Source organism: Magnolia sinica, chromosome 5 (genome assembly GCF_029962835.1).
Source record: "Magnolia sinica isolate HGM2019 chromosome 5, MsV1, whole genome shotgun sequence".
Taxonomy (NCBI): domain Eukaryota; kingdom Viridiplantae; phylum Streptophyta; class Magnoliopsida; order Magnoliales; family Magnoliaceae; genus Magnolia; species Magnolia sinica.
In genome coordinates, this window is record NC_080577.1 from 105,223,849 (window position 1) to 105,251,020 (window position 27,172).

Below are 27,172 nucleotides of genomic sequence, written 5' to 3' on the forward strand. Positions count from 1 at the left end.
TTCAAATTGATCATCCGTTTAGCCTGAAATTTGGAGGGAAGGTGGCCCATCCCTGTCCGACCAAGCCCTAGCTGGCCGATTCCAGATTCGTGGGCCCCACATACATGCATCAGGTCGGTTTGTTGTCCACACATGCGAGCATATCACAGGTTACCTCTCGTCTCTCTTTCACTCCCCTCTTACCTGATTTCCCTAACCCTAATGCTAGATTGTTAAAATTCCAATTTCTTTGCCTCTTTTTCTAACCCTAGGGTTTCCCTGAAGTGAAACTTGTGAAGCCCTTGGATTGGGGAAATATTTTTGTGCATGTGTGGATGAATTTACTCTCCTTTGAGCATTGTTTGGTCTATAACTTTAATTGATCTAGCCCTAGCATGTGTAGGCCTGGATCCGCATAGATTCCCCTTGTTGAGTGCTTGACTTTATGTGGGATGTGGAATTTTGTGTGATTGTTTCTGAACTAGTATGATCTAAAGCCTGAAATCTTGCATAGCATATTTAAAATTTCATGTCCTGCATCAAATTTGGTATCAGAGCTTAGGTTTTTCATTGGGGATTGCATTGCATGTTTAGGGTTTAGTCTACTCGCCCAAGTCAGTAGATGGCGCGTTTAGATGATTAGTTTTTTCATTGCTAGCTCTTCATATGGTTTATTCACGCGACTTCTGGATTTTTCGAGAGTTTTAAAATTTTTATAAAATTGCGCACATGGCACGTTTAGATGATCCTACAAACTTTAGATTCCTAGCCAGTGGCGAAATCTTCTCAGCTGAGGAGAGTTGACGGGGACATCACGTGCACACGCACGCCCCTACGTACATACACGAGGAGAAGGGCCCCACCATCGATCTAATCGATGACAACGTCCAGGGAGGGCCTCCTTGTTAGAGGACTGCATTTTGGTTACTTGGAGTGAACCCGATCGTCATGTGAATCCCACCATGGGTTCTCATGATTGTGGCCCACTATTCCAAACAATCTAGTACTTTGAGTTTTGGCTATTATTTTTATTGGGAACATCATGGACAATTTAGATTACTTTGTTTCAAGCGCCTACCCAAAGACTCAAACTGCTGGGTTATGTTGTCCATTGACTCTTGTAATTACTCCATGTTTAGTGCAAGGTGCAACCCAAAATCGCGACTAGTACGTGTGGGCATACAACTACCCACTCAACTCAAAGGTCCTCTAATGCAACTATATGCGTCTAAATGGGACTAAATGCTCCTATAGGACTCTATATGAGGGAAACTACGCAAGCCCATGATGTCCCCATCACACTTGATGATTAGTTAGCTTAAGAATTGGCTCAACTATTCATCTAGATGAGCTTAACAAAATGACAAACTTGTATCCAAGCTTTCTTGCATGTCAGTTTGATTTTTAAACGATTCCCTACTCCAAGCTCTGGTTGGTGTGAATATAGAGTTTCTTACTTGTAAGTAACTTGTTATCCAAATACAAAAACAAACTTACATGTAAGTAACTTACAACTTACATCCAAACAGGACCTATAAGTAAGTTACCTGTAACTTACAACTTAAAAACTTACATGCATCCAAACACGCCCTTATTTAAGTAGAATGGAAGAGAAGTGGATTAGATGGATCTTCGAATATGTTCCTATAGCTTTGTTTTCCATTCTTGTTAACAGATCTTTGTCTAGTTATTTTGCAAGTTCCAGAGGTCTAAAGCAATGTGACTCCCTTTTTTTATTTTATTGAGAAGGCTTCTAGTAATCATCCCTTAAAAACTGTTTTGTGGTTGGAAATTTGGAGATTGTGGTGATCCACCTTTAGTTTCTAATGATACTCATCATGCGTGATGCCTCTTTGGAGCTAAGAAAACACTTCAAAGACTTTGGCAATTCGTGGTGATCTTTGGTATCCATGTTAATGTGAGTAAAAGCGTTATGGCAAGGGTTGCTTCGACTGGGGAAGTTGTTGAAGATTTGAGACAAAATGGTGTAAAAATATGACACTCTCATTCACTTCTCTTGGCTTACTGCTTGAGGGTAATCCTAAGGCTGCTGCTCTTTTTTTTACCCGATTATTGAAAGAATAGATAAGTAGCCCGGTTAGAAAAGGAAATTTCTATCCTTGGGTGGTGACGTTACACTTATGAATTTCTAGATGCCATCAACATTGATTACTAGGATTCAAAAATTTGCAAATATGTATCTTGTAGGAAGGCAAAGGTTTGGGGCATAAATCCCATCTTGTAATTGGGAGTATCGAGGTGCACAATTATTTGTTTGAGTTGGGTTCTATTAAGGAATGGAATGGTGGTTTGCGTAAGAATCTAACACCTTGTGGAGGGAGGTTATCCTATGTAAGTACAATTATGAGACAAAAGGGGGTTGGTTCCTTGGGTTTGCCAATGGGAAGTGTTTTGTTAGACATTTTGGAACTTGTGAAGGTGGGTAAGGGCTTTGGGGCCTTTCATAGAATCATTTCTAGCTAAGTGGGTGCTTTTTCTTTTCTTTTTTTTTTAATTTTTTTTTTTTTTTTTTTAAGGGAGTGGGATGGAGGTTTGAGGAAGAATCTAACACCTTGTGAAGGGAGGTTATCCTATGTAAGTACAATGAGACAAAAGGGGGCCGGTTCCTAGGGGGGTGTTTGGCACATGGAATTAGATGATATTAAGTGGGATGGAATTCCTTTTTTGCAATAAATGTACTTGTCTATGGATTCTCTTAATGCCATGGGAGTGAGCCAATTCACTTTGGTGTTTGGATCATATATGATGTAGGGCTTAAATACTGTTTTGATTCATGTAGTGCTTGGTTGTACATGGAAAACAACTACCGATCTCGAAAATCGTGTTTGAAAACTACGGTGAGAAGTAAGTTGGGGCCTACCTTGATGTTTGTGAGTAATTCACCCCGTCCATCCGTTTTGTGAGATCATTTTAGGACATGCTACCAAAAGTCAATCAAATCCAAAACTCAAGTGGGCCATACGAGAGGAAAGAGTGGGGAAAGAATTTCCTACCGTTGATACCTTCCTGAGCTCCACCTTGATGTTTATATGTCATCCCAACCGTTTGTAAGTTCATTCCTTTTGGGATGAATTGACAACATATAAAACTTTATCGTAATACAAAACTTTTATGGCCATATGAATGTTTCAATGGTGGTCGCTCAATCCCCACTATTTTCTCTTACGTGGCCCACTTGAGTTTTAAATCTACCTCATTTTTGGTCGCTTACCCTAAAATGATCTTGTAAAACAGATGGTTGGGATGGATTCCTCACAAATATCAAGGTGGGCCCCACCTCCCTTACTAGCGTAAGAACTTCCTAGCTCATGCTTTTAGGAGGAAATCCCATGGATTTTGCAAATCCTGATTGAATCGGGGAAAGCCCTTCCTATCCCTCCCTACTCCATGCACAAGATCCAATGTTGGAAACCTATGATGAACCAAACAGGGATGATTTTTCAAACCAAGGGATTTGAAGTTCCATCCCACTTAATAACATCTAATTCCATGCACCAAACACACCCTAGGGTTTGCCAATGAGAAGTGTTTGGTCAGACATTTTGGAAACTACGAAGGTGGGTAAGGGCTTTGGGCCCTTTCATAAAATCCTTTCTAGCTAGGTGGGTGCTTCTTTTTTTTCTTTTGAAAGGGAGCTTCCTTTCTACTAGGGATTGAACCTTGGATCACACACACACACACACACACACACACACACTACATTGTCCTACTTAGGTGGGTGCTTTATTTACTAGAGGTGACCATTTTAGTAGTTGTGACTTGTAAGGGGTATAAGGTGAGTTTTTGGAAATAGTTTTGATGCAAGACAATTAACCACTTGCTTTAAAAGCTCAAACTGTTAGAGCATGACGAATTCATCCTTTTATCTCATAGCCCTGGCCCCACATCATAGGGGTTAGGACCTCAGCCAAACCCCCCTCGTGGGCCCCAAATCACATGGGTACCGCCTCACACGAGCCACCCTGCCTCACACGGGCCACCCACCCCGAGTGTGTCCCCGCATCCCACAGGCTACCCCACTTGAGCCCGGAGTGAAATGCACATTAATCACCCCGGTGATGAGTCTCAAACATGAGACCTCCCCCGTGGGTTCCAAATCACATGGGTCACCCACCTCGAGTGTGTCCACGCATCCCACGGGCTACCTCACTCGAGCCCGGTGTGAAAATGCCCCTGCATTAATTACCCCCGGTGAGGAGTCTCAAACACAAGACCTCCCGCTCTGATACCAATTTGATGCAGGACAATTAACCACTTGCTCTAAAACTCGAACTGTTAGAGCATGGCGAATTAATCCTTTTATCTCATAGCATAGGCCCCACATCGCATGGGTTAGGACCTCGGCCGAACCCCCCTCGTGGGCCCCAAATCACATGGGTACCGCCTCACACGAGCCACCCTGCCTCACACGGAGTGCCCACCCCAAGTGTGTCCCCGCATCCCACAAGCTACCCTACTCGAGCCCGGTGTGAAATGTGCGTTAATCACTCCGGAGAGGAGTTTTGAACACGAGACCTCCCCCGTGGGCCCCAAATCACATGGGTCACGCACCCCGAGTGTGTCCCCGCATCCCACGGGCTACCCCACTCGAGCCTGGTGTGAAAATGCTCCTGCATTAAGTTTTTGTTGATGAGACATAGTCAAACCTTTCCCATCTTTGTTTTGTCTCTCCTATTGCAAAGAACCCGAAGTGATTGTGTTTTAAACATCTCTTGAAGTTTCATCGACAAGTTCCACCATTTTCCTAATGTTCCCCTCAGGTTGAGAGTTGAGACACATTATCTAATAAATGTTATATTTCCAATTTTTCCCACTATATTTCCATATCCTAAGGGTGCCATACATGATGCGAGATCGGTACATTAAACACTAGACATGATATCTTTCAGACATGTGTGGGCTTAGCAAATCTCCCCATTCTTAAACCCGAGTTGTGTCATGCCTGGTTGGTTCCCAATTACAGTTAAATGGGTTGGTTGGGCTTGATGAGTTGTAAGTGGATTGGGTAAGACCACAGGGTAATGGGACTCGTGGGTCAGGTTCAGACCAGAATTCTTGGCCCATTTACCACTCAAATTGGCCTTGGGCTAAACCTGACACAAACCCAACCCAACCCATTGCCATCCCTTGATCTCATAAGGCGAGATATTGGTTGAAGATGATGCCTTTGTAATTTTGTGGGGGCTTTAGATGGAAAGGAACATAAGGATTTTTTACAATGAAGTCTTGTCTGCCGATTGTATTAAAAGAAGAATCACTTCCATGATTATCGTATGGGCTATTGCCACCTGAAAACTCAAGGGATGAAAAAGGGGAGGTAGTCCTTGTGGATTGGTGGGGCAATCAAAGCCTGGGTATCAACTCTTGGACAAGGTATTCCAAAACAATTACATAACAGCCATTATGTAATGGTAATGGTGGTAACTATTATGAGTCACAGGATCATAACGACCATTATGGAAAAAATGACCCATAACAGTCTTGTAATGGTCCAAAATATATTTTTCGAAAAAGAAAAAGAAAAAAAAAGAAGAAAAAGAGCTGTATCGGCTGTTATGACGGTAACGGCGGTGGCCGCTACGGAATTCCTTGCTCTTAGAGGACTGCATATTATGACCTCTCAACAAGTTTTTCAGCTGGACTCTGGAAAAAAAGGTTTTCCAGTTCGTGTTGGGCATCAATCCAGGGCCTTAGAGGCTCAATTCTCAATGTCTTACAGATTAAATCGCCTGGGATCCTTGTGGCTTTGCTTTTCCTTTATCTCAATGGTTACCAATGAGGTATCCATTACATCACCAATGATGAAGTGGCGAGAGTATCACTGGCTATTGGTCCCTTGTTGCAGCCTTTGTAGCATTTTCTTTTGTTTGGTTTAATGGAGAGATGCATTATGGAATTAAAAGAGTGGCACTGCTTTTCTATTCTTGTGCGCAAAGCTACCTAACAGCGCTATTTTCAGTCTCTTCATGGGTTGGGGGATAGACCCTTTTTTCCTGTGTTAATATTATTTGGGAGTGGGTGCCACCTGCAATTCTGTGGGGGATCTGGAAGGAAAGAAACCAAAGGACGTCGGAGGCAAAGAAATATAGACTGAAACTAAGCTTCATCATTCTCTCGTGGTCTGTTTTTGTGCCTTAGATGGGGCTTTCCACGCCTTTCATTTTTTGCTTTCACCAGGGCACTCAGGATGATCCCTCATCATCATTTGTTTCTTTCACACAGTCTTTCTATTTGTTCTTGTTTCTAATAAATTTTCTTTGCCTTTCAAAAAAAAAAAGTTAACTGAGAGAAATATTTTAACTGCATTTGTATAGATGGAGGTCAAACATTGTAGAATTTTCCAAGGGACCAACTAGATGTGCATCATGAACAGATAGCTATCCTTTTGAACAAACATAGATAATGATGCTGATGCATCCTTCTCAGCTTGAGAGCATGAGATGGAGTTAGGTTATAAATCTTCATAGATTTGTACATCAATCCCTAGAGTGGTAGAGTTATATGTTTCTGTTTATTTTAGCATAAGGAACTGATATAAATATCCTATATACCTGGTGGTTGACATTGAGAATCATTTCCCCTCTCTTCTGCACTGGCTTTCTTGACAAGGATACAGTCATTCTATCATCCATCACTCACCTTTATTCGTATCATTCTGGGCATTTGGCAGTCAATCAATATAAGTGCCTCTTCAATTCAGATTTCCCTCTGTGAGATACTTCACTTGCATTCTTCTGTCTTTCCAGCCAAAAGGGGGGAGGCTATTACACTTTTCATTTAAATTCTGTCATTTACTTTTAACTTACAGATTTTTGTTGCTGAGGATGGCATATGAGGAACTTCATCTCAGATCTCATATGTCATTCCAACCCTGAGCAGCCTAGTCCGTGGGACTGACATAACTTTGTCTCCTTGCGTTAGGTTTCTTCTGATGAAATCGTAGGCATAGTTGATAACTATCTTCTTGAAAATGGAGGATTTTTGTTCTGCCACCACTTCAGTTTCACCTAAGAGATATACCACTCCATGGTCCAGTGCTTTCTGAATGAACTGCATCTCTTCTTCAGCTCCTAAGATTGGCCCGCTGATAATTCGGCCAGAAGAGTTCGTTGATCGAGTAATGATGCCTGCATGGATGGATCCTGAGGAAAGACGGGCTGTATTTAGCTGTTGCAGCGTTTCCTCAGTGTGCACGATGGCCGATCCCAATTTCCATGGCTTGACATCTTTTGTTTCAAGAATGTAGCCTGTGGCATTAGCTGCCTCAGCCTGGGCTGTTGTTGTTTGTTCAAGAGGAGCACTTTCTAGGAAGAATTGTTCCTGACGGACAAATTCTTTCAAGTGTTCGACCAGCTGGCGCTCAAACTCCTCAGATTTGTCCATAATGTCATTATATCCATAGCGCACCACACAGCGGAACATCCTGTACTCTCTTGGCTCAACCTGCCGGAAGAGGAAGCGCTCCTCCACTGCCACTTTACTGATAGGAATGGACTTTATCGAAATAAACACTAGAACTGAATGGATGGATGGAATGCTTGCAATGAAGTGGGGGAATATGGGTGGGATGCCCTGCACAAGCTCTGAGTATAGAAATCCAATTCCAGGCACCCTACTTAGATTTCGGTTCATGCCCAAATCTCTTATGTAATCACTAGAAACCTTGTTTTTAAGCTCAAACATGTATCTTTTCTTGTGAACGTAATGCCACAAGCTCATTATCATCATCAAGATAAATGAAAAGGCCAGCGGAAGGTATCCACCTTGTTTGAATTTGTATAGGACTGAAGATAGATACAGGAGCTCTAATGCACCAAACACTACAAAGAACAGTCCGATTGCCCAAATGCTTGTCTTCCATATCACGAGCATAATGAGAGTTACCATGAATGTTGTTATCACCATGACAGCAACCACTGCAATGCCTGTACAAGAGGCATAGATGTCATCTTTTAGATACTTAAGATAGAAAAACATTTTAAATTGCAATCTGCCTGTTCTTATTGGTTCCATTCCGGTATGTCTGTGTGTTGATGGGTGTGGGCAAGGTATTCAAAAACAATTACATAGCGGCCATTGTGTAATGATAATGGTAGGAACCGTTACACATTACAGGGCCGTAACAACTGTTAATGGAACAAATGGCCTGTAACAGTCTGCTTTAAGGCCGCTATAGTTTTTTTTTTTTTTTTTTTTATAGCCATAATGGCCATTAACCCGTACAATAATGGTAACAGCGGTGGCCGTTACAGCCACCAGTACCGTAATTGAATACCCTGGGTGTTTAGGTTCTTACTTCTTATCTCATAGTGTTGGAGACAACTGACTGTTATTGTTCTAGGTTCCACACTTCATTGTGTCTAGAATTGTTCTTAGGCTTTTCTGTACCAAAGTGTCGTGCTATGGGCTTTCCAGGTTCTTTCACCCCCAATGCGAAGATGGGGACGTGTGGGCTTCAGTATAGTGGTTTCAATGGAATGGGTTTGTTAGTTACTATTCTCATTGCATTTTGTACTTTGAGACACTAAATTAGCATCTATAGCATGGTCATCTAGCAGAAAATTAAATAGATATTGCTCGCTTGCTTAGGCTCTAAAGCATTACACTTACCATATGCATTGCCGATCTTTTCTGTGGTCCTGAAGCCAATCGTCACTATCAGACAGCCAATCATGAGTAGGTAGTTTATCTCAGGAATGTAAACCTGCCCTTCATACTTAGCAGATGTGTGGATAACCTTAACTCTTGGAAAGCAGCCTAGAGCTAGGGATTGAGATATAATTGCGAATGCACCAGATATCATAGCTTGGCTGGCAATAATGGCAGCAGCAACAGCAATGACGAATGTTGGCCAGTAGAAAGGATCTGTCATCAAGTCCAGATAATCATGCAATGAACTATAACCACTGAAGTGACTCAAAATTGAAGTCTTCTGAGTTCACATGACGTGACTTACAAGGAATCGATTTGTAGAAAGAATCCAAGGCATTTTCTGGAAATTTCATAAGGTATGCAGCTTGCCCACAGTAAGCACATAATAATGAAGGGAGCACCATTGTGGAGAAGCTTACCTGCAATTGCATTGCAAATGATTATGTTTCTAAATCCAAGACATCTGCTGGAAGTTTGTGTTATTTTACATACTTGTATGGCTTTAACAGAGAAGTGGCCCAGATCAGCAAACATGGCTTCAGTGCCTGTTTGATACAACATTTTAGTCACATGTCAGTAAAATGATGTGGCAGTATTGATGAGATTCCAAATAAATGGGTCTTTTAGAAGTTCGACTAGTTAGGTACCTGTAGTGGCTAGTACAACACCACCTAGAGAGATCCATCCTTTCTTACCATTTCTTTTGAAGTAGTCTATTATGTATTTTGGATTGAATGCACGCAGAGTGGTTACATCATGCTTGAATAAGTTATAGACTCCACTAAGGCTGATGAAAGTAAACCATAAAATGATGATAGGGGCAAAAGAGTAACCGACTTTGTCCGTGCCAAAACGCTGAACCATGAATAGAAGGATCAAGATTACGGCAGAAATTGCTACAATGGCATCTGCAGAAACATAATGACGAAAGAATTTAAGAACCACACTTTCGCTATGTAACAAGAATACAAATGAGTTGCTAGTCTCAGAATCTAGGATAGGAAGTTAAATGCAATGTTTTAAATATCGACGTTATCGGCTGATATATCCCCCGATATATCTTGTATCCCACCTGTGCGATACGAAATGCACAAGTAGTGTGATATATCCCACATGTTTGAACGGACGAGCATTTTCAAATTTCAATCATTTTTATATAAATTATGTTAAATCAATGTCAAATTGCTATAAATCCATGATTTTTTTTTTTCATATTTTGTATGAAAAATCATAGATTTGCAGCTTGAATTTCGAGATTTGTAGGAGATGGGCCTAGTTGTTGAAAATTCAAAGAAAAAACAACAAAATTTCTCAATTTCTCGCAAATAAGTGGCAATCTTTGTGTCCAAACATAAATTCAAACATGTTACGTGTGTGTCACCTAATCTAGTGATTCTTCTTTCGTTTTTGAATGTATTGCTTGTGTTTCCAAAAAATTTCTTTCATTTATAAATGATATGAATAGACTTTGGATATACTTGTATCAATTTAGTTAGACAACGCATAGATTAGGACTCCATATAAAGAAAACCTATTATGTGTGTCACGACCCTAAATCTAGTGTTGGTAATCCATGATTACGGGACACCAAATTTTGGTTGACAACCTCCGTAGAACTCCGATTTTGGGACTTCCAACTATCACATCCTAAGTCCCATAAGCGAGGCTCCACAAGGAGGATTTCTAAAAGTAAACAAAAAGGACAACTGGAGTCTATAGCCTCTACTCCTGCAGCTCCCTACTCTCACCTGTAACCAAAAAAATAGAAAGGAAAGCTTGAGCTACTAAGCCCAGTGAGTGCGTGTGTGTAGTGAAAATGCATGTTTCATGTCATGCTCCTCTAATGCACATGCTTTCTTGCTCGATAACAATAAAATAAAGATACAATGCCTACTCTTTCAATGTTTCCACAACTTTCCATATTTCTCAATTGGATCACCAGGGTCTAAAACAGAGGTGGGACTCGCATATGATTACTACCCACTTGTGTAGACTTTTCCACCGTGGTCAACTACAGAGGTGGGACTACATAGTTCATGGGCCGAACTAGTTTAACCCACTTGTGTTAAACCTCACTATCTGCTTAACAGCGAGAAGTAATAAGTCGCCTGGCAAAATGATAGTAGACAATTTACGAGCTTGTCACACACAACCTATCTTTGCTTGCCCATAAGCAGGCAGGTCAAACCTCTCAACCAATCGACACGTGTCGATGGGAGTCGCTGCCTACTTTGGTATTTCGGCATTCTAGCGCTTTGTTCTTCCACCCGGTCTAAGCATTGGTCGCTCCCAATGGTACCAATCGGGGTTTAGGGACTTTCACCCACGGACCCTCTAATCATGTCCTGTCGAATTACACATTTCCGGTGTGGTGTCCAACTCAAGTTATAACAAAGTCTGTTTCATCGCATTTACAATTACCATATGCATAAGTCCACATACAAGCACAATATGTCATGGTTTTCAAGGCAAACATGGGACGGCCTTCCTCATATGGTCTCCTCATACATTTAAGTTCCACATTTAAATTCCTCATAAGGGTCTCATGTAATACATCATGTATCTAGACGGTTTACATACTCATCATAGACACATCGTGTGTCGCACCACAACCCACTATGATCACCATATCATGATATGAATCATTCACTCTCAAGCATGCAATGATACAACAACTATGAGTCATGCATATGATATGCACATGACTTAGCCAATCTAATTCCACTTCGGGATTTATTCTGCTATAAGACTTTATGCTACAAGCATGCTTTTTCTCAAGAAGTAACTACATTAAAAAGATGTAGGATTTTTCTTTGAAACAATTTGTCAAACAGATAGCGGGCGGATGTAAGGGACAGAGAGAACTCGTTTGTAAGGGACAAAGAGAGAATCCGTTTGTAAGGGACAAAAAGAGAACCCGTTAGAAATACGTATGACTTTTATCTAATCAGCCATTAATAACCTAGTCAACTAATGTAGAAAATCCATTTTCATCTAATCAGCCATAACCTTAAGAAAGTCTAGCAATAACCTAACAAATTTAAATCAGCAATGCTAGTCTTCTATAGGGTTTTGAAAGAAAATCCAGCAATCTATTAACCCTAAATACAAATCCAACGAAAACCTAACCCTAAAACAGATAATCCAGCAATTATTTAACCTTAAAACAGAAATTTCATGAAAATCCAGCGAAAACCTAACCCTAAAACAAAAAATCCAGCAATTATTTAACTTCAAAACAGAAATTTCAGCAATCTTCTAACCCTAAATGAAAATCCAGCAAAACCCTAACCCTAAAACAGAAAATCCAGCAATTCTCTAACCTTAAAACAGAAATTTCAGTGATAGGCTTTTGAAGAAAACCTCAACGTACACATATACGTGCTCCTAATCTATACACTCACCTGGAACTATCAAAGGAGTGACTTGCAATCTCAGCTTCTATTTCCTTATTCTTCTTCTTCTTCTTCTCAACTTCACATTCAACAAGAAAGAGTGCTGAAAAATAAAATCCTGTAAGAGGGTTTTCATATGTGTGGACTTGAAATTGGTTTTAAAGGGTTATGGGATGTTTTGTGATGATTTTGAAAAGTTTCAGCTTATAGTAGCAATATAACAATGTTATTTAAGTAGTTGGAACTAACATATTCCAAGGAGTTTAAAAACATCGAGGTCATTTGAGTATATTTTCTCAAAATATACATGTACATATCTATGCATAACTTACACTCCGGGTGTCCTATTGACATGCCGTTTTCGCCATTAACTCCGTAACTCGACTACGGTTACAACGGTTAGGCTCTCGAACCTAACGGATTTTGAAAACTCGATGGTGGGGCTCCGCCAGATAAAATAAGGACATTATTGTCATTTCTTAGATTGTTTAATTTTAAGTCCATATCTTAAATTCGGACATCGGGTTGAAATACGGCTTGCGGCTTGATAACAAAACAACATTATGATCAAGTCAAAACATTCTCGAGGCCAATGGACCTATAGTCAACGACTATCCAGTGTATAACGGCTATCCAGTGTACAAACCAGATTTTGGGGTCACGGGTCTTACAACTTTTTTTGTCACGGGTCTTACAACTATTTTCTATCACGGGTCTTACAATGTGCACTTGTTTTTTTTTTTTTAATAGTTTGATCTGTTAGTGTATTGATGTCTTTTTTTTAACAATCACTTAAGTTTCATTGAAAAAATGGACCAATTTCCCAATGTTTCCAATGACACGGGTACATTACGTGATACAATCGATATATCCCATGCGATAACTGATACGTATCCATATCCCAAGAATGCGATACTTAATGCGATACCGATATTTCAAACACTAGTTAAATGTATTGAAGGTTTCAGAAAAATTATGCAATCAATGTCTTAAATGATTTTCTTTGCCTTACATTTTTGTATTTCTTTTGGTAGTCTCTCCAGCTAAACTATGAGATGTGAGTTGCTCTGAAGGCCAGAATTTACTATCCTCTTGTTGTGTGTATCAAGAAACCAATTTCAATTGGAAATAGCTCAGGGACTACCTCTTAATCATTTCTCTCAAATAGACTTCTTGTGAGTGTTACCAGGGCTCACCTTTGTATATCAGTACGTCATAGTGAATCACCATAATTGGCTTGCTAGTTCCGAGAGTTGGCGCATCATTCTTGCGCTTGCTATTCAGCCAGCTGTTACCTGCTGTTGCATTGGAAGCTTTTCAGCTAGCCATTGCACGCTGGAGAAGGATGGGGTTAGATCACAACAGACATCTTCCACCACCCATCTTGATAACGCCCAAATGTGTGCCGAAGTCACTGAATGGACAAGTCGCCAATCTCAGAAATCTCTATGTAAGGGCCCTATTAGATTCCTGTTGAGGAGATCTCTTTTCTCAAAAGGCTTAAAGGGGATTACTTGAAAGAGTTGACACAAGGGAAGACACTTTTTGCTCAGATTTCCTCAGTTTTAATGGTTTCCCTTGTTTGCGAAAGACAGGAGGATTGAAAAAATCAATTTCCTTTTCTTGAGATTTCCTCGATAAAGGGCCAATTTCTTTTCCACTCTCAGACTAAAAGAAAAGGAAACCTTTTCCTCTTCCATAGTTTTCCTCAGATGTGATGTTTTCCTTTCCTCTTCTATATTTTGTTTTTCACCAATCCGAACAGACGATGCCCCAACAATTGTGGAGATGGGGGTTGGTTTGACTGTTCTATCCTTAATCTTCATTTCACAAATTCTAAAGAGAACCTTTATTAACAACATCATCATCATCTTAGTCTCTCTCCCATTTTGGGTTGGTTTTCAAGTGGTAGATTGGGCAAAGTTCTATGATCAGCTGCCCACCAGGCATCAACCTTCCTCTTTTACTACCTAGGCTCGTGGAACTAGCCATGACAAAGGGTCTTTGATACCACACTCTTTCCAACATGATCTCACCTAGTATTGACCCTGAGTCCAACTATAACATGCACACTAAAGGGGGAGTAAGCAAAGTAGCTAATGGAGGAGCAGCTGCTAAGCAATTTGTTAAGCATGAGCACCCACACACATGAGAGGTCATGCTCGAGTAACTGGCTGTACACAAATGTACCACCATTGGAACAAAGTGGAAAAAATGTGCTCAAGTAGTTGGCTGCATGCATTGCATGTGCCAGTTGACTAGTCTTTGTTTAAGGAAAGGGGAAAACAACTGACTATCCAGTTGACTAATTTTGAGAAACAAAATTCTATAACTAATCAGCATATCAACAGTTGCATTGAGTGACAAAAATATTCAATTTGTAATAATTCTCTTACAAATGGACGTATAGCAGGATATGGAAAGTTACAAATATCAATAAGAAAATATTGCATTTCGAACACTTAAATTTTCAGGTTTACCAAACTAGAAATTATCCATCCTTTGTATTGTGCTCGTTCAAAACCAGCAAAGCTAAATTGAATTGACAAAGTGACAAACATAATGGACATCATCAGATTGTCAGGATTCATGAGTAAAAGATGTGGCCAAACTGCTTAAGTTTGACACCAGCAGCCAACCTGACCCAACACTCCTTTATTCAGGATTGAGACCGGCAGTGAGAGCTTATAATGGACACATGGGACAAAAAGGTTACCAGGTAAATTCACTGGGTTCTCTTTTATGATTAATTTGTTCATTGTGTTGCGGAAGATGCATCTGATCCAATGTTTCAACAAACCAATCAATAGTATTAATAAAATGTAACTCTAGAATGACAAAAAGAACATTACACAAAACATTCATAGGCAATTTAGGCACACATTCAAAAAAGAGTATGCAAGATACCACGTGATCTTTCCACCCAGAGCAGCATTTGCAGAATTGAGTAATTAGGCCTAAAGATAGCAGGGCTAACTTTTAGACCTATATAAGAACAATGCCCTGGACACATTCCTGGATTGATAACGACCCAACCACAACCAAACTCCTTGGCAAGAGGATGGAATAGTGAATACTCATCTTAGAGTCTCAATGAGTGCAAAATTCCAACCAACAGGAGGCCCTAATTCAAGTAATCAAGAAGAGAGTGTGAACGTGATAAAAAAGATAGAACACAATAACTCCAAACTTTTCTTTTAGCAGTAACAAAAAACAGCTTATCGAAAGTAGGGACTGGGCATTTTAAGTTGCAACACCATGAAACCTGATAGTAATAGTGTTATAAATCTTTTAGCTTCATTTCCTGTGTAAGAGTTTAACCTTTGTGAGTGAGACAATCAGATGAAAATGTCAAGAGAGAATGACATTTGCATGTGGTTTAAGCAATGAGAGCAAACTGTTGCTTCTGCAAAAAGTGTACCTTGATTGAGGGACGTGGCGGACTCCTTGATTCCACTCACTGCTGAAAGCACTGCAAGACCAACCAAAAAAAAGGATTTACTTCCTGATCAAATATTTTGTTTGATGGTTGGGTAAGCCATAACAACAACAACCCACCCACACACGTGCTGTTGTATGCACAAATCCTTTAAGAAACACTACATTCATATTTGCCAAACAAGAATCAACATTTCTCTACTCGCAGGATTGACTATGTTTAATGGATGATTCGTTATAAGAATCCAGGAATTAACTGGAATTTCAGCCCATCTTGTGATCTGTGTGAGATGGAATATGTGTGGAAAACTATTTGTATTTGAGTCTTCATATGGAAGCTGAAAAGTTCCAAACTTAGCTTCCTCCAAGTTGGATATTTGTCTGACTGCCACATAAATGAAAAGCTAGTGGTAGTGGTACAAAACTATAATTTTCAAGAAAAACGATCATGGACAGCTGGAAATTCTTCATCTTGTCATGTAGCCGCATCTTTCTCACCAACATGCCACTTGTCTAGGAACTCGGTACAATGCAAAGTACAATGGTGGGCCCTACCATTAAGATCACTTGCATACAGATCGGGCGGATATGGTTATAAAGTGTGCCACACTGTTGGAATCAACGAAAAACCGATTATCTGACTCAACCCATAGGTGTGAGTGACCCACTTGATGAGTTAACCTGCCTGATTTTTGTACCAGGTGATCTTGATGGTGGGGCCTACCGTTCGCATGGTACAAATTTCCTTCACATGCGGCATATATTGTTGGCAGGAAGATGTGGTTGCATGTCAAGTTAACATACTTCAATCTGTATGTGACCAGTTTTCAATTTTCAAGTGATTTTTTCTAGTCCTCTACACACAGCATGGTTGTGAAATGTCAAAGTTGTGTATCAGGTGCTTGTATTGATGGCCTGGCTGAAAAATCAGGCTGGTTCATTCATCACGAAAGCAAAACATTCAGGTCAGCTGCTGATTGTTGGCAATTCTTTTGAATGTTCCATTGTTTTCTAATGTAGAGATGAAGATGAAATTCATGGTCTGTCAATACAATGAAAGTATATTGATGATGATTGTTTTCTAATGTGTGGCCCACCTGATGATTCAACTTATCTTAGCTTTGGCCTATGCTATTTACATGGTGGGTCCACCTTGTGCAGTGCTCGGATCTTCAACGGGTCGGCCCATGTGCCTGTAGAGGTGTGTGTGGGCTTAGCAAAGCTCTTTCAAGTTTTCCTAGCAATACAGAATCTTGATTCCTTTGATACTTAAGTGTTGCTCTTTTGTCCAGGACAACCCCTGTTATATTTTGATTTTATCAAAAACCCTCAATTTTGTTCAGAAAAATCAAGGTTCTATAAGTGGTGAAGGACATGCAGTAACTACTTACAGACTCGATTAATCAATGTTTCTGTTCCGACTCACCTGAGATACATGGAGTCAGAATCCCATCTCCAATCACCATGGAAGTCCCTAAGACTGTGACAAGGAAAAGCACAGTCTGAGCTGATTTACTATTCTCCAGCTTTTCCTTTATCTTTTGAGCCCTCTTCAATTGGTTTGATGGTGTGTGAAGCCTGTAGTTGGAGAGTTCCCTATCCTCCACCTGGTGATTTGGAATCAAGCTCACACTAGCATAGCGGCATATTAAGGAATAGAGAGCAAATGTTCCTCCTGCAGGCGTAATGGTAGCCAGTCAAGTCTAGTCATGAAAATTGTAAAAAAGAGAACAGTTTACCCATTTATTCTCTGATTTTTTAACCTTACCTTCACCTATAATTCTTCCTTTACATGTTCATCGCAAGGGTTGCAAGTGGGCTGCTTGCCCAAGCCTGGTCCGTGTCTGTGTTTAGGTCTGTGGATTGGGCTTGAGCCTATATGTTCAAGCTCATTGCTAATTGGGCTGAGTCTGGGTCTAGCATGCTAGAACCAAGGGCCCAGTCGAGCCACAATATAGTTTGTAAATTATTGATATTTGTTACTGCAGGCCGAGTTTCCTATTCATTTTGCACAGGGAAATTCCCTGTGCGAAACTCATTTTGTAGATTTGGGGCCCGTGGTTGGTCTATCCAACCATTGATCTGATAGCCCTTATGGATGGACCATTCCCAGAAAAATCTTCCAAATCGGAAGATCCTAGCAATTGTATCTTTGGTCTTTCCTCCATCAAATGTTTCTTGTTCATGCATTTTTTTTAATCATTTATTTGCATGCCATTAATGGAAAGGTTAGAGTTGATTGATCGAGGGGATTTTTTGGGAATGGTCCATCCATGATGGGGGCATTCAGATCAATGGCTTGGATAGAACAACCATGGCCCCAAATCTACAAACTGATTTTAGGGAACTTCCTTGTGCAAAATGAATCAGAAATTCAGCCTCTTGTTACTGTTATTAGTGTGTGAATATTTACTATTACATGGTTGGAATTGGATTAGTATAGGGTGGAATCAGGCTGTGTTTTGTGCTCAGTCCTGGGCCAATGAGCTTAGCAGTTGTGTTGAGCTGGGCTCAGGTGTCTTTTCCATGCAACAGGCTGGCCCTAATGCTGGCTTGTGGTAGGCGCAGGCTTTGGTTGCATTTGAGCTTCAGTCCCAGTCCCACGGGTTGGAAACTTGGTATGGACCAGCTCCAGCTAGGCCCAACCCTGCCCATCTGCTACCATATTCAGCATTGAATTGTCTTATCCAGATTTTTTTTAGTATCTCTTAGCAAAGGCTTGTATTGAAAAGAAGAAGAAGAAAGTCACTGAGTTGACCCAAGCCAGGTTGGGAACTCGGTTTCAAAAAACCAAGAATACTCATTTAAGCACCAGCAAAATTCAAAATTTATACTACAAATGTACAACTGTAGCTTTTAAATCTGAAAAGAAATTTTTCGAGTTTAAGTTGACTCAGATTCAAGCCCTCATCATTCTGTGTTTGAATTTTGAGTCTTAACACTCACTTTGAATGTTGATCGCGATTGGAAGATGGCTGCACAATATGCCATGGTTGTAAACTATTTTGGAGATATCAGATGGCTTTACTGGAGCAGCAGTCAATTTCTATGCACCGGGTTGCACCTTTGGGATTTTTGAAATTGTTCATTGGCCATCAATGAAAATGCTTTCGGGATAAATGTTAATTTTGTGATTTCATTCACTGCTGAGGTGTTCATGAGCAGGTAATTTCAATGAATGGCTTTTCGTGCTTCGTAAGCCCATGACTTTTCTCATCCATTACCAGAAAATGCCTCTATGGTGTGTGTGTGTGTGTGTGTGTTTCTAATTATGTCTGTTCACTCCAATTTATAAAAAATCTAAAGGAATTAAGGAAGTTAGTCGCTGTAGTTGAACTCACCATCACCATTGTCATTAGCCCGTAAAACAATAAAGACGTATTTGATCAACGGTATGAGAATCAGGGTGTAGATAATGAGAGACAAGACCCCCAATACATCTTTTGTGTCATTGATCCCATCAGTGAAAGTGCTTCCATAGACATAGAGCGGAGATGTCCCTATGTCCCCATACACCACTCCAACGCTCTGGAATGCTAAACTCAATGTGACCCCCCAACCCACCTGTTTCACAAACCACAGAAGTTTGAAATTTTAGATACAAACAAACTTCATGAAAAATAAATAAGTGAGAACCTTTCCCTTTTTCGTGATGATCATTTTATGATGGAAAAATATATATCTTGAACACTTACCGAGTGGAAATTCAGTGAGTGTTTGTGTTAGTGTTCCTACATTTGGAACCAAGATGTGCACTTATGAAGGAGGTTCAAGATGCATTTGCTTCTGATATGTTGAGGGATTTTTCTTTCTTTCTTTCTTTATTTCTTTTGGTGGGAACTGCTTCCACACAAGTCTTTAAAAATGAATTTGGCAGGAGCTTTATGAGCAATCAGAGACTTTTGGGGGATTTGATTGGTTAGAGATGAGAATGGAAAAACAGAAGAAAAGGTGTGGTCAAATCTAGAGATGAAGGGATCCTGAAACACTTCCGTTTTCAGAACTGATGAGTGTTGTCCACTTTTATCTCTTCTCCGGATATAAAAAGCTCTGACATGGGATTTCTTTTTCGATATCAACACTGTCGAACACTATCAACCAAAACAAACACTGACATGTGTGCCCCTTGATTTTTGAAATGGTACGATGTCTTAATATCTTAAAAAATAGGGCGTTTTTAGAGAAAACTTTCAAAATACCAGAATTCTCATGAGTAAAATCCAGATATAGCTTTCCTAAAATATCAACTCTTGTATATCAAGTTCTTTGCAGATATTCATGAGAAAAATGAGATCCCTCAGAAATTGATTCTTGTTTAGTTTTGAAAAACCCAGTTTTTGAATTCCTTTAATCACTGGGTTTTCTTAAAAATCGATAAAGAAAATCAGGTAGTCTTATTTGTTGCTAAAAAATCAGTTTCCTGGTCATTTTTCTAGAATAAAGAATATTTACATATTTACATGAAATCCTTCCTTCTTATGGGTGTGAAAAGCAATGCAAAGCTCAGAATTTCAGACCTTGGCAGCGTGGGTCCCCATATGCGAAACTCTTCCTGCCTCTAGGTTAAGCGAATCAACACGACGAAGCTTTGCCCATGAGAACTTCCGCTCTTTTACTGCTTTCTCTGGTTCTGTTGTCTCTATGTCTTCACCTCTTGCTTCCTCATTTGCCTGAACTGAATCAGCCATCTTGGAAGCTTGTTCTGTGGGATTGCATCTTACTCACCCTGCCTTCTGTTTTTATAGGCACAGGAATTAAGCAAGCTCCTGGTCTATAGATTATAATAATCAGAGGTGATTTGTCTGTAAGGACATGGACGTGTCACTGAGATTTTGGGTGTAACAATCAAGTAGCAGGTTGATGAAAAATCGTATCTATTTATTTATTATTTAGTATTGAATTGGTTAGTTCCATCAACTACTTTGTTTTTTTCATCTGATATGTGCATATATGTTAATATATTCACAAACTTTTTCTTTGAATTTCTAGGTCATTCTGCAGTACTTTTTTAAAAAAAATTATATGCCAGAACCTGTTGTTATCCCTTCTATGTGTTTTCAGTTGTGTCGGTAATCATGTCTTGGCAGGTTCACTACTACTTTACCAGCCAACCACTCAAGTGTGACCTTCATTGAGTGCTTATGGGGAGAAAGGAATGGGTGTTGCTTCACAAAAAAAGTCCTGCTCTTCGTCCAAGGTCATCACTAGGGTGAATCTTTGTATCAGGGAGTGGGTGCCTTGAGTGGCTGCATGTATTTGTTTATTTATTTACTTATTCTTCTTTGCTTTTTTCTTTTCTTGTCTTTGTTTTCTTTTTGGCCTCTGGCCGGGAATAAAATCAGTATCTTTCAAAAAAAGTGTGACCTTCATGTGTGTGGATTCTTTGTACTTTGCAGTTTGCCTGGCAATTGCCCCTCTATGACCCTTCTGTGCTTGCTCACCTTACATGTGATAGTTAGTCTGGGGTGATTAGTGGGTGGGACTTTTGTTGTCGATGTGAGTCTCTGTCATGATTGGTTCCAAAATCCTGGTTAAAAGAGGAAGGTTGATGTCCAGTGTGCATCCTTTTATATAACTTTTGCCATTCTACCAATTAAAAGGCAACTGCAAATTGTTGAGAAAGGCTATGATGCTGATGATGATGATGGTGATCGAACCTGTTGCATTGATGCAGATATTCCCTTGTAATGGTAAAAAGAAGAAGTTATGGAACCTTGGATATTTAAGATTTTCAATTGGCTTCATCATGCTAGAACCTCTCGCATTGATGCAGCGACATTCCCCTGTTATGATTAAAAGAAAAAAAAATAAAAATACAGAACCTTTGGATATTTAAGATTTTCAATTTGCATCATCATGACATTTGGTCTTGGAGATATGTTGATACGTACATGATTTTTATGCATTTGCAGGACATCTGTTGATTCTTCTTTCCCTTTTGGTAGCCAAGTAGAATATGGAACATTGATTGTTCATATTATCAATGCTATTTGAAGCCTCAGAATGCAGTTCATTGGTGGGAGCTTGCCCCCTAATCGTTGCTGTTTTTCTCCCACTTGTTCTTTATTTGGTTGATGTCTTATTTTAACATTTTTAAAAAAGTTCCACAGGCCATTAATAATGTTCTAGACTTTCTAATAATATTAATTATATCTTATTCTTTTTTAAATCATTGTTCCCGTAAGTCCTTGGTTCCTGGCCTTTGGAGTTCTGAAACATCCTCTATCAATCAAATGTTCTGTACTTCATAATTTCATACATGTATGAATGCATAGTGTTTGACTTTGTGGGTGAGTGAATGGTATTGGTAGTACACAGCCATGCATTCATGCATACAAGACACATGTACTTACTAATTTAATGTTCTTCCTGTCACTCGATTGGCGTTTTAGTAAGATAAGTTCCAGTTGTTTGTGCATCGTTGGGTGAGCGTGTGTTCTTACATTCATATGCATTGATTTTACTGTATGTACACACGTATGCATATGCATACATGTCACATGTGTTTATACATGTATGTGTCTACAAACTTTACACAAGTATGGATGTATGTATCTAATTTATTTATTTTTCGTTTAAAAGAGAGATAATCCTGTGCTCTGAGAGCACTATTAGTTACAGTGCTGTAAGCTGCCTAGAGACACATGATACTCAAATCAATCAATCTGAATTGTCCATTAGGTCCATCCCCCACATCATGGGCCACCATGCAAAAGTCACATTGAAGGGTGACCCTTTTTTATGGCCATTCATTTTACAAGTGATGGATGGAGTGGCTAGGATCATTTGATCAATGTGTTCCTTAGGACCATATGCAATCCACAACGGACTCTACCTAATGGATGGTTTGAATTGTTGAGTGGGACTATTTTTCCATGAACTATATTGACCATCCAGATTATGCAATGATTAGATGGTTGGAATCACCTGCTTACCGTAATTTTTGCTCAGAAACCCATGAAGTGTGGCCTGGACATAATGAGCAATCCAGATTGATTGATTGATTGCATATGTACCTATGCAACTAGAATCACTACACCTTGTAGTACTCTGCGATAAGACTCTTATCTCTACAAGCAGGGAACCATATCTCTTTCTAAAATTTCACCACTTTGTTATGGTCCCTAATTACATTTTTTTTTTCTTTTAACTACCCTGTATGTTTACACACACATGCATGCATGCATGTGCATGTTTGTCCACATGGTTTGGAACATATTTGTATAGTCCTTTTGAACATTTCATCACAAAGGTATATTCGGTACCTACATTTTCTTTAATAATATTATCAGTTGTTAGAGTTGGCATATTCTCATTGCTTTTTATATACATGATTGATGAAAGAATGAGGAAACTGCCTCATTTGGCTGGTTTGACAATTTTAGAGCTCTATTACTGTTGAGACTCAAATATTGCATAATTTTCCCCATTTACATCTTGGTTTTATGAACATGAATCAGCTTAATGTTCTATTTTACTCATGTATGTGTTGTAAGGTGAATTTAAGAGCTTGGATTGAAAAGGGGTGCTAGAAAGCATGATGCTCAAGAATCACCAAGGCAAGGGATGAATCTTAGGAGACCAAGATTGAAGAATTCACATGCCAAAGATCTAAGAAAACCAAGTGAAGAAAATCGAAGATTTGAAGTGAAGAATCCTGAAATCGTCCTAAAAAAGTGTATTCTAAATCTCTGAGGTCTATTTTGGAAAACTGCGAAATCTATTTTAAACAAACTGTGTAGCGATAAGTCTATTTTGAGAAACTACATATATTTGAGGCAGTTTCTAGAGTTTTTCAACTTTGTACGAAAATTAGAGTTCCCTACTTATAAATAGGGCTTCCTAGGGCATTCCTAAGCATCATTCAAGGCATCCCAAAGCAAAATTTAGGATTTTTAAAGAGTTTTTAATTTTATTAGAGTTTTATAAGTTATTTTTTTGAAAGATCTTTTCTATTTGCATTTATTTCTTTCTTCTTATTTATTTTTTTTCTTATTTTATTTATGTTTTTTTAAGTTCCTTCTAGCCCAAGCTAGAAGTGAAGCACATGGGTTTAATAATTTTTTAAGATTATGATGATTGATTGTTTTAATGATGAGAAGAATGGTGTATGCGCTCATTTAGGTTTTATTTTTTAGCCTCTTGTGAGATTCATATGTTTCCATCATATGAGATCCACATTGGTGGATAGGCTTACCCTAGATCAATCAAAATTCCTAGATAGGAGAGGTTCTCAACCTGTTATATTTCTTTGATTTTCATTATCTCGTTGATATTGAATTCTTAAAATCACTGACGCTTGAGAATATATATCAATGGTGCAAATCCATGAGTTTCTAATATTTTATCACTTATTAAAATATTTAAACTGTTTTATTTTTCAATTAGACTGACCATAGTGCTCAGATCGTAGTTCTGTTATTCAAGTCATCATGATTTTGGAACATTAACATATGTGTGGAACTTTGAAGCTTGGGTGTTATTTTATTCAGTTACATTACATCCATTTAAAAATCTCAAAATCAAATCATCAGTTTAGTTTTTATTACTTAGTTTGTTTTGCATTTGATTTTTTCCTTCTCACAATTCATCTCCCTGTGGGATCGACCCTGTATTCACGGGATACTACTTACAAACCTCTGCACTTGGAGGCAAACAATCAAGTTTTTGGCGCCGTTGCCGAGGAGAGACTGAGATAGATCAGATCTGTGCAAGATAGCTAAGGTAAGTTCTTTTCTAAGGTAAGTTCTCTTTTAAACCCTCCAAATTTTCTGTAGATTTTTTTCCCTTTGAAAGTAAATTCAGTTGGGTCTTTCAACACTAACTATGACATAAGGTTGCCATGCTTGAGATTTTCTCACCCAAGTGCTATGGTTGTCCTACAGTTACTGTTTGATCACAAAGATCATCCGCTGGATCTATTTTCCAGATTAGCATAGTTTAATTTCTGAATTAGTTTTACTTTTGTTGATTTATTTTTTTTATTTTTTTTCGTGGACTGAACCCTCATGGTCGGCCCTGCTGCCTAGGTTGTTGATTTATTTTTGCTTTGTGGACTAAACCCTCATGGTCAGCCATGCCACCTGGGTTGTTGATTTATTTTACTTTGTGGACTGAACCCTCATGGTCGGCCCTGCCGCTTGGGTTGTTGATTTATTTTGCTTTGTGGATTGAACCCTCATGGTTGGCCCTACCGCTTAGGTTGTTGGTTAAGTTTTTATTTTTATTTTAAGTATCATACTTGCTATTTGAATTAGTAGTATTTGTTGTGTGGTGTGGATGGTTTATGTCCTATTGGAGTAGAGATTAAAGCAATCGACTCTCCTCCGAAGGCGGGACTAATTCCAGGCCTTGATCATTCACTTAGAAGAGGCACTCAACATCACTTGGATTCCATGGCAGACCCAGTTGATAATCCAAATCCAAATTTGTCAGATCCAACTATAAATCAAAATAGAGAAATCAACCTAATCCTCTTCTTGAGGATGAAAATGAAGTTCATAGGAATGTGTTAAACTAACCACGGACTTTATGTGAACATTTACACACTGAAAGATCAACTTTACCATCTTGCATAGTGTTCCTTGCTCACACAGGAAACATTGATTTTAAACCAAGTGTGCTTCAATTAATTTCTAAATTTCATGACTTGGATTCTGAAAGCCCCTACTTGCATCTTAAGGACTTTGAGGAAGTAATTGTAACGTTACAAGTAAACAATGGCAATAGAGATGTACTTAAGCTTAGATTATTCTCATTTTTTCTAAAAGATCGGGCCAAAGAATGACTCAACTCTCTAAGACCTAATACCATCACTTCATGGCAAGCCTTAAGTATAGAGTTTTTGAAAAAGTTCTTTTCCGAGCACAAAACAAATGCACTAAAATAAGAAATCATGTCATTCTCCCAAAAGGGGAATGAATTGTTTTTTCAAGCTTGAGAGCACTTCAAAGACATTCTAATTACTTGTTCACATCATGGTTATGAACCATGACACGTGATTGATGCTTTCCGAAAGGGCCTCACCATGGATACCCGTCAGTTCATAGAGATGATGTGTGGTGGAACCTTTCTTGACAAAGATCATAATGAGGCTCGGAATTTTCTAGATATGTTAGCAGAGAATACGCAGACATGAGATGTCTTTGCTAAATTAGACCAAACTAGACCCATTCTTAGAGAGAAAACAGGGATGTATGTCCTAAGAGAGGAAGACGACCTTAATACAAAATTCGCTGCATTGGCTAGAAAGGTCGAAGCCTTAGAAATTATGAAGGTTATATGGTTAAAGCAAACACTTTCTTAAGTAATTTTTGTAGCATTTGTGGTGGTACAGACCATGACACAAAGGATTGTCCAATAATCTCAGTTGTACAAAATATCACGCATGAGCATAATCAAGCAAATGCTATAAATAACTACCAAATGTTAGTTATGCAAATAATGGGAAACACATATAATCTAAATTGGCGTAACCATTCTAATCTTAGTTGGAGGAATGGACCACAAATGAATGCGCCCAATGCACCTCAAATGTATCCACAAAACAACTTCTTTGGAGCACCTAACAATGCACCATATGTGCTCCCACCAAAGCAATCATCTGTGGTGGATGCATTGACCGCATTCATGAACTCGCAAGCTCAAATGAATCGGTCTCTAATCCAATCAAATCAGGAATTAAAGACAATTGTGGCTAGGATTGAGACTCAACTAAATGCTAGGGAAAAAGGCACCCTTCCTTCTCAACCTGTGCCAAACCCTAGAAACACACATTTCATTGGAGACTCAAATCCAAATGAGCTACATTATGAACAAGCTAAGGCCATCATTACCTTGAGAAGTAGAAAAGAGGTTGATAACAAGATAATGCAACCGGTAGAAATACCGGAGGATGAGCCACTGTCTCAAGAAAATGATGAACCGGCTATGGTTCAAGAGTCGCAATAGCAAAAGAATAAAGAGACTAAGTCATATAAGCCTCCAGTTCCATTCTCATCTAGACTTCGGAATCCAACTATCCCCATGAAATATCAAGAGGTGTTGGATGTGCTCCAAAAGATTACTGTCAATATTCCTCTGCTTGATGCCATTAGACAAATTTCATCATATGCTAAATATCTCAAGGACTTATGCACCGTAAAGAGGAAATTAAATGTGCACAAAAAGGTCTTCTTTACTGAGAAAGTGAGTGTTATCATTCAACAAAGGGTTGTACCCAAATATAAAGACCTGGGAAGTCTCACTATTCCTTGTATTATTGAAAATTTTCAAATTGAGCATGATTTGCTAGATTTGGGTACAAGTGTAAACTTAGTACCTTATTCAGTTTACAAACAAATGGGGTTAGGCAAGCTTAAACCAACTACGATTACACTCCAACTCGTTGACCGCTCTATTAAGGTACTACGGAGAATTTTAGAGGACGTGTTAGTCCAAGTGAAGAAATTCTACTTCCCCGTGGATTTTATTGCACTAGACACTGAACCATGTGTAAATGTTAGCGCTCAAATTCCCATCATTTTAGGCTGCCCATTTCTAGCAACTTCAAATGCAATCATAAATTGCAGGAATGGAATGATGAACTTGTCTTTTGGTAACATGACTATAGAGTTAAATATTTTCAATCTATGTAAGCAGCCCATTGATAATAATGAGATCCATGAGCTGAATTTCATGGACTGCTT

The 27,172-nt window shown here is 39.1% G+C and overlaps 2 protein-coding genes across 11 annotated transcripts in view; one reads left to right on the forward strand and one right to left on the reverse strand.

Annotated features, from left to right (window-relative positions):
* Positions 1 to 27,172, forward strand: part of LOC131246551 (pentatricopeptide repeat-containing protein At1g08070, chloroplastic-like) — a 56,453-nt gene that overhangs the window by 22,701 nt on the left and 6,580 nt on the right. For 3 of the 10 annotated variants that reach the window (XM_058246803.1, XM_058246800.1, XM_058246809.1), the window contains exon 2: positions 6,922 to 7,768. In XM_058246803.1, the coding sequence (XP_058102786.1) occupies positions 6,922 to 6,943 (22 nt within the window). In that variant the 3' untranslated portion in view covers positions 6,944 to 7,768. Of the gene's footprint in view, positions 1 to 6,921; positions 7,769 to 14,710; positions 14,767 to 16,383; positions 16,451 to 20,230; positions 20,314 to 21,397; positions 21,655 to 27,172 lie in introns of those variants that run through there. The other 7 variants (XR_009171415.1, XM_058246805.1, XM_058246804.1 and 4 more) reach the window with 6 other exon arrangements.
* Positions 6,364 to 20,188, reverse strand: LOC131246549 (potassium transporter 5). Its single transcript, XM_058246799.1, has 9 exons — positions 20,003 to 20,188; positions 18,827 to 19,049; positions 16,912 to 17,160; positions 15,469 to 15,519; positions 9,300 to 9,560; positions 9,145 to 9,197; positions 8,957 to 9,071; positions 8,611 to 8,865; positions 6,364 to 7,925 (listed from the first exon to the last, which is right to left on the reverse strand). The coding sequence occupies exons 1-9, from the start codon at positions 20,171 to 20,173 to the stop codon at positions 6,847 to 6,849; spliced, it is 2,457 nt and encodes an 818-aa protein (XP_058102782.1). The 5' UTR covers positions 20,174 to 20,188; the 3' UTR covers positions 6,364 to 6,846.

Excerpts from the sequence above, each read along its gene's own strand:
- LOC131246549 (XM_058246799.1), bottom strand. The coding sequence starts at position 20,173 with ATGGCTGATTCAGTTCAGGCAAATGAGGAAGCAAGAGGTGAAGACATA. Across the intron at positions 9,072-9,144 it reads TCTCTGTTAAAGCCATACAA|GTAAGCTTCTCCACAATGGT; the intron begins GTATGTAAAATA and ends ATGCAATTGCAG. Across the intron at positions 7,926-8,610 it reads AAAGATCGGCAATGCATATG|GCATTGCAGTGGTTGCTGTC; the intron begins GTAAGTGTAATG and ends CCTCTTGTACAG.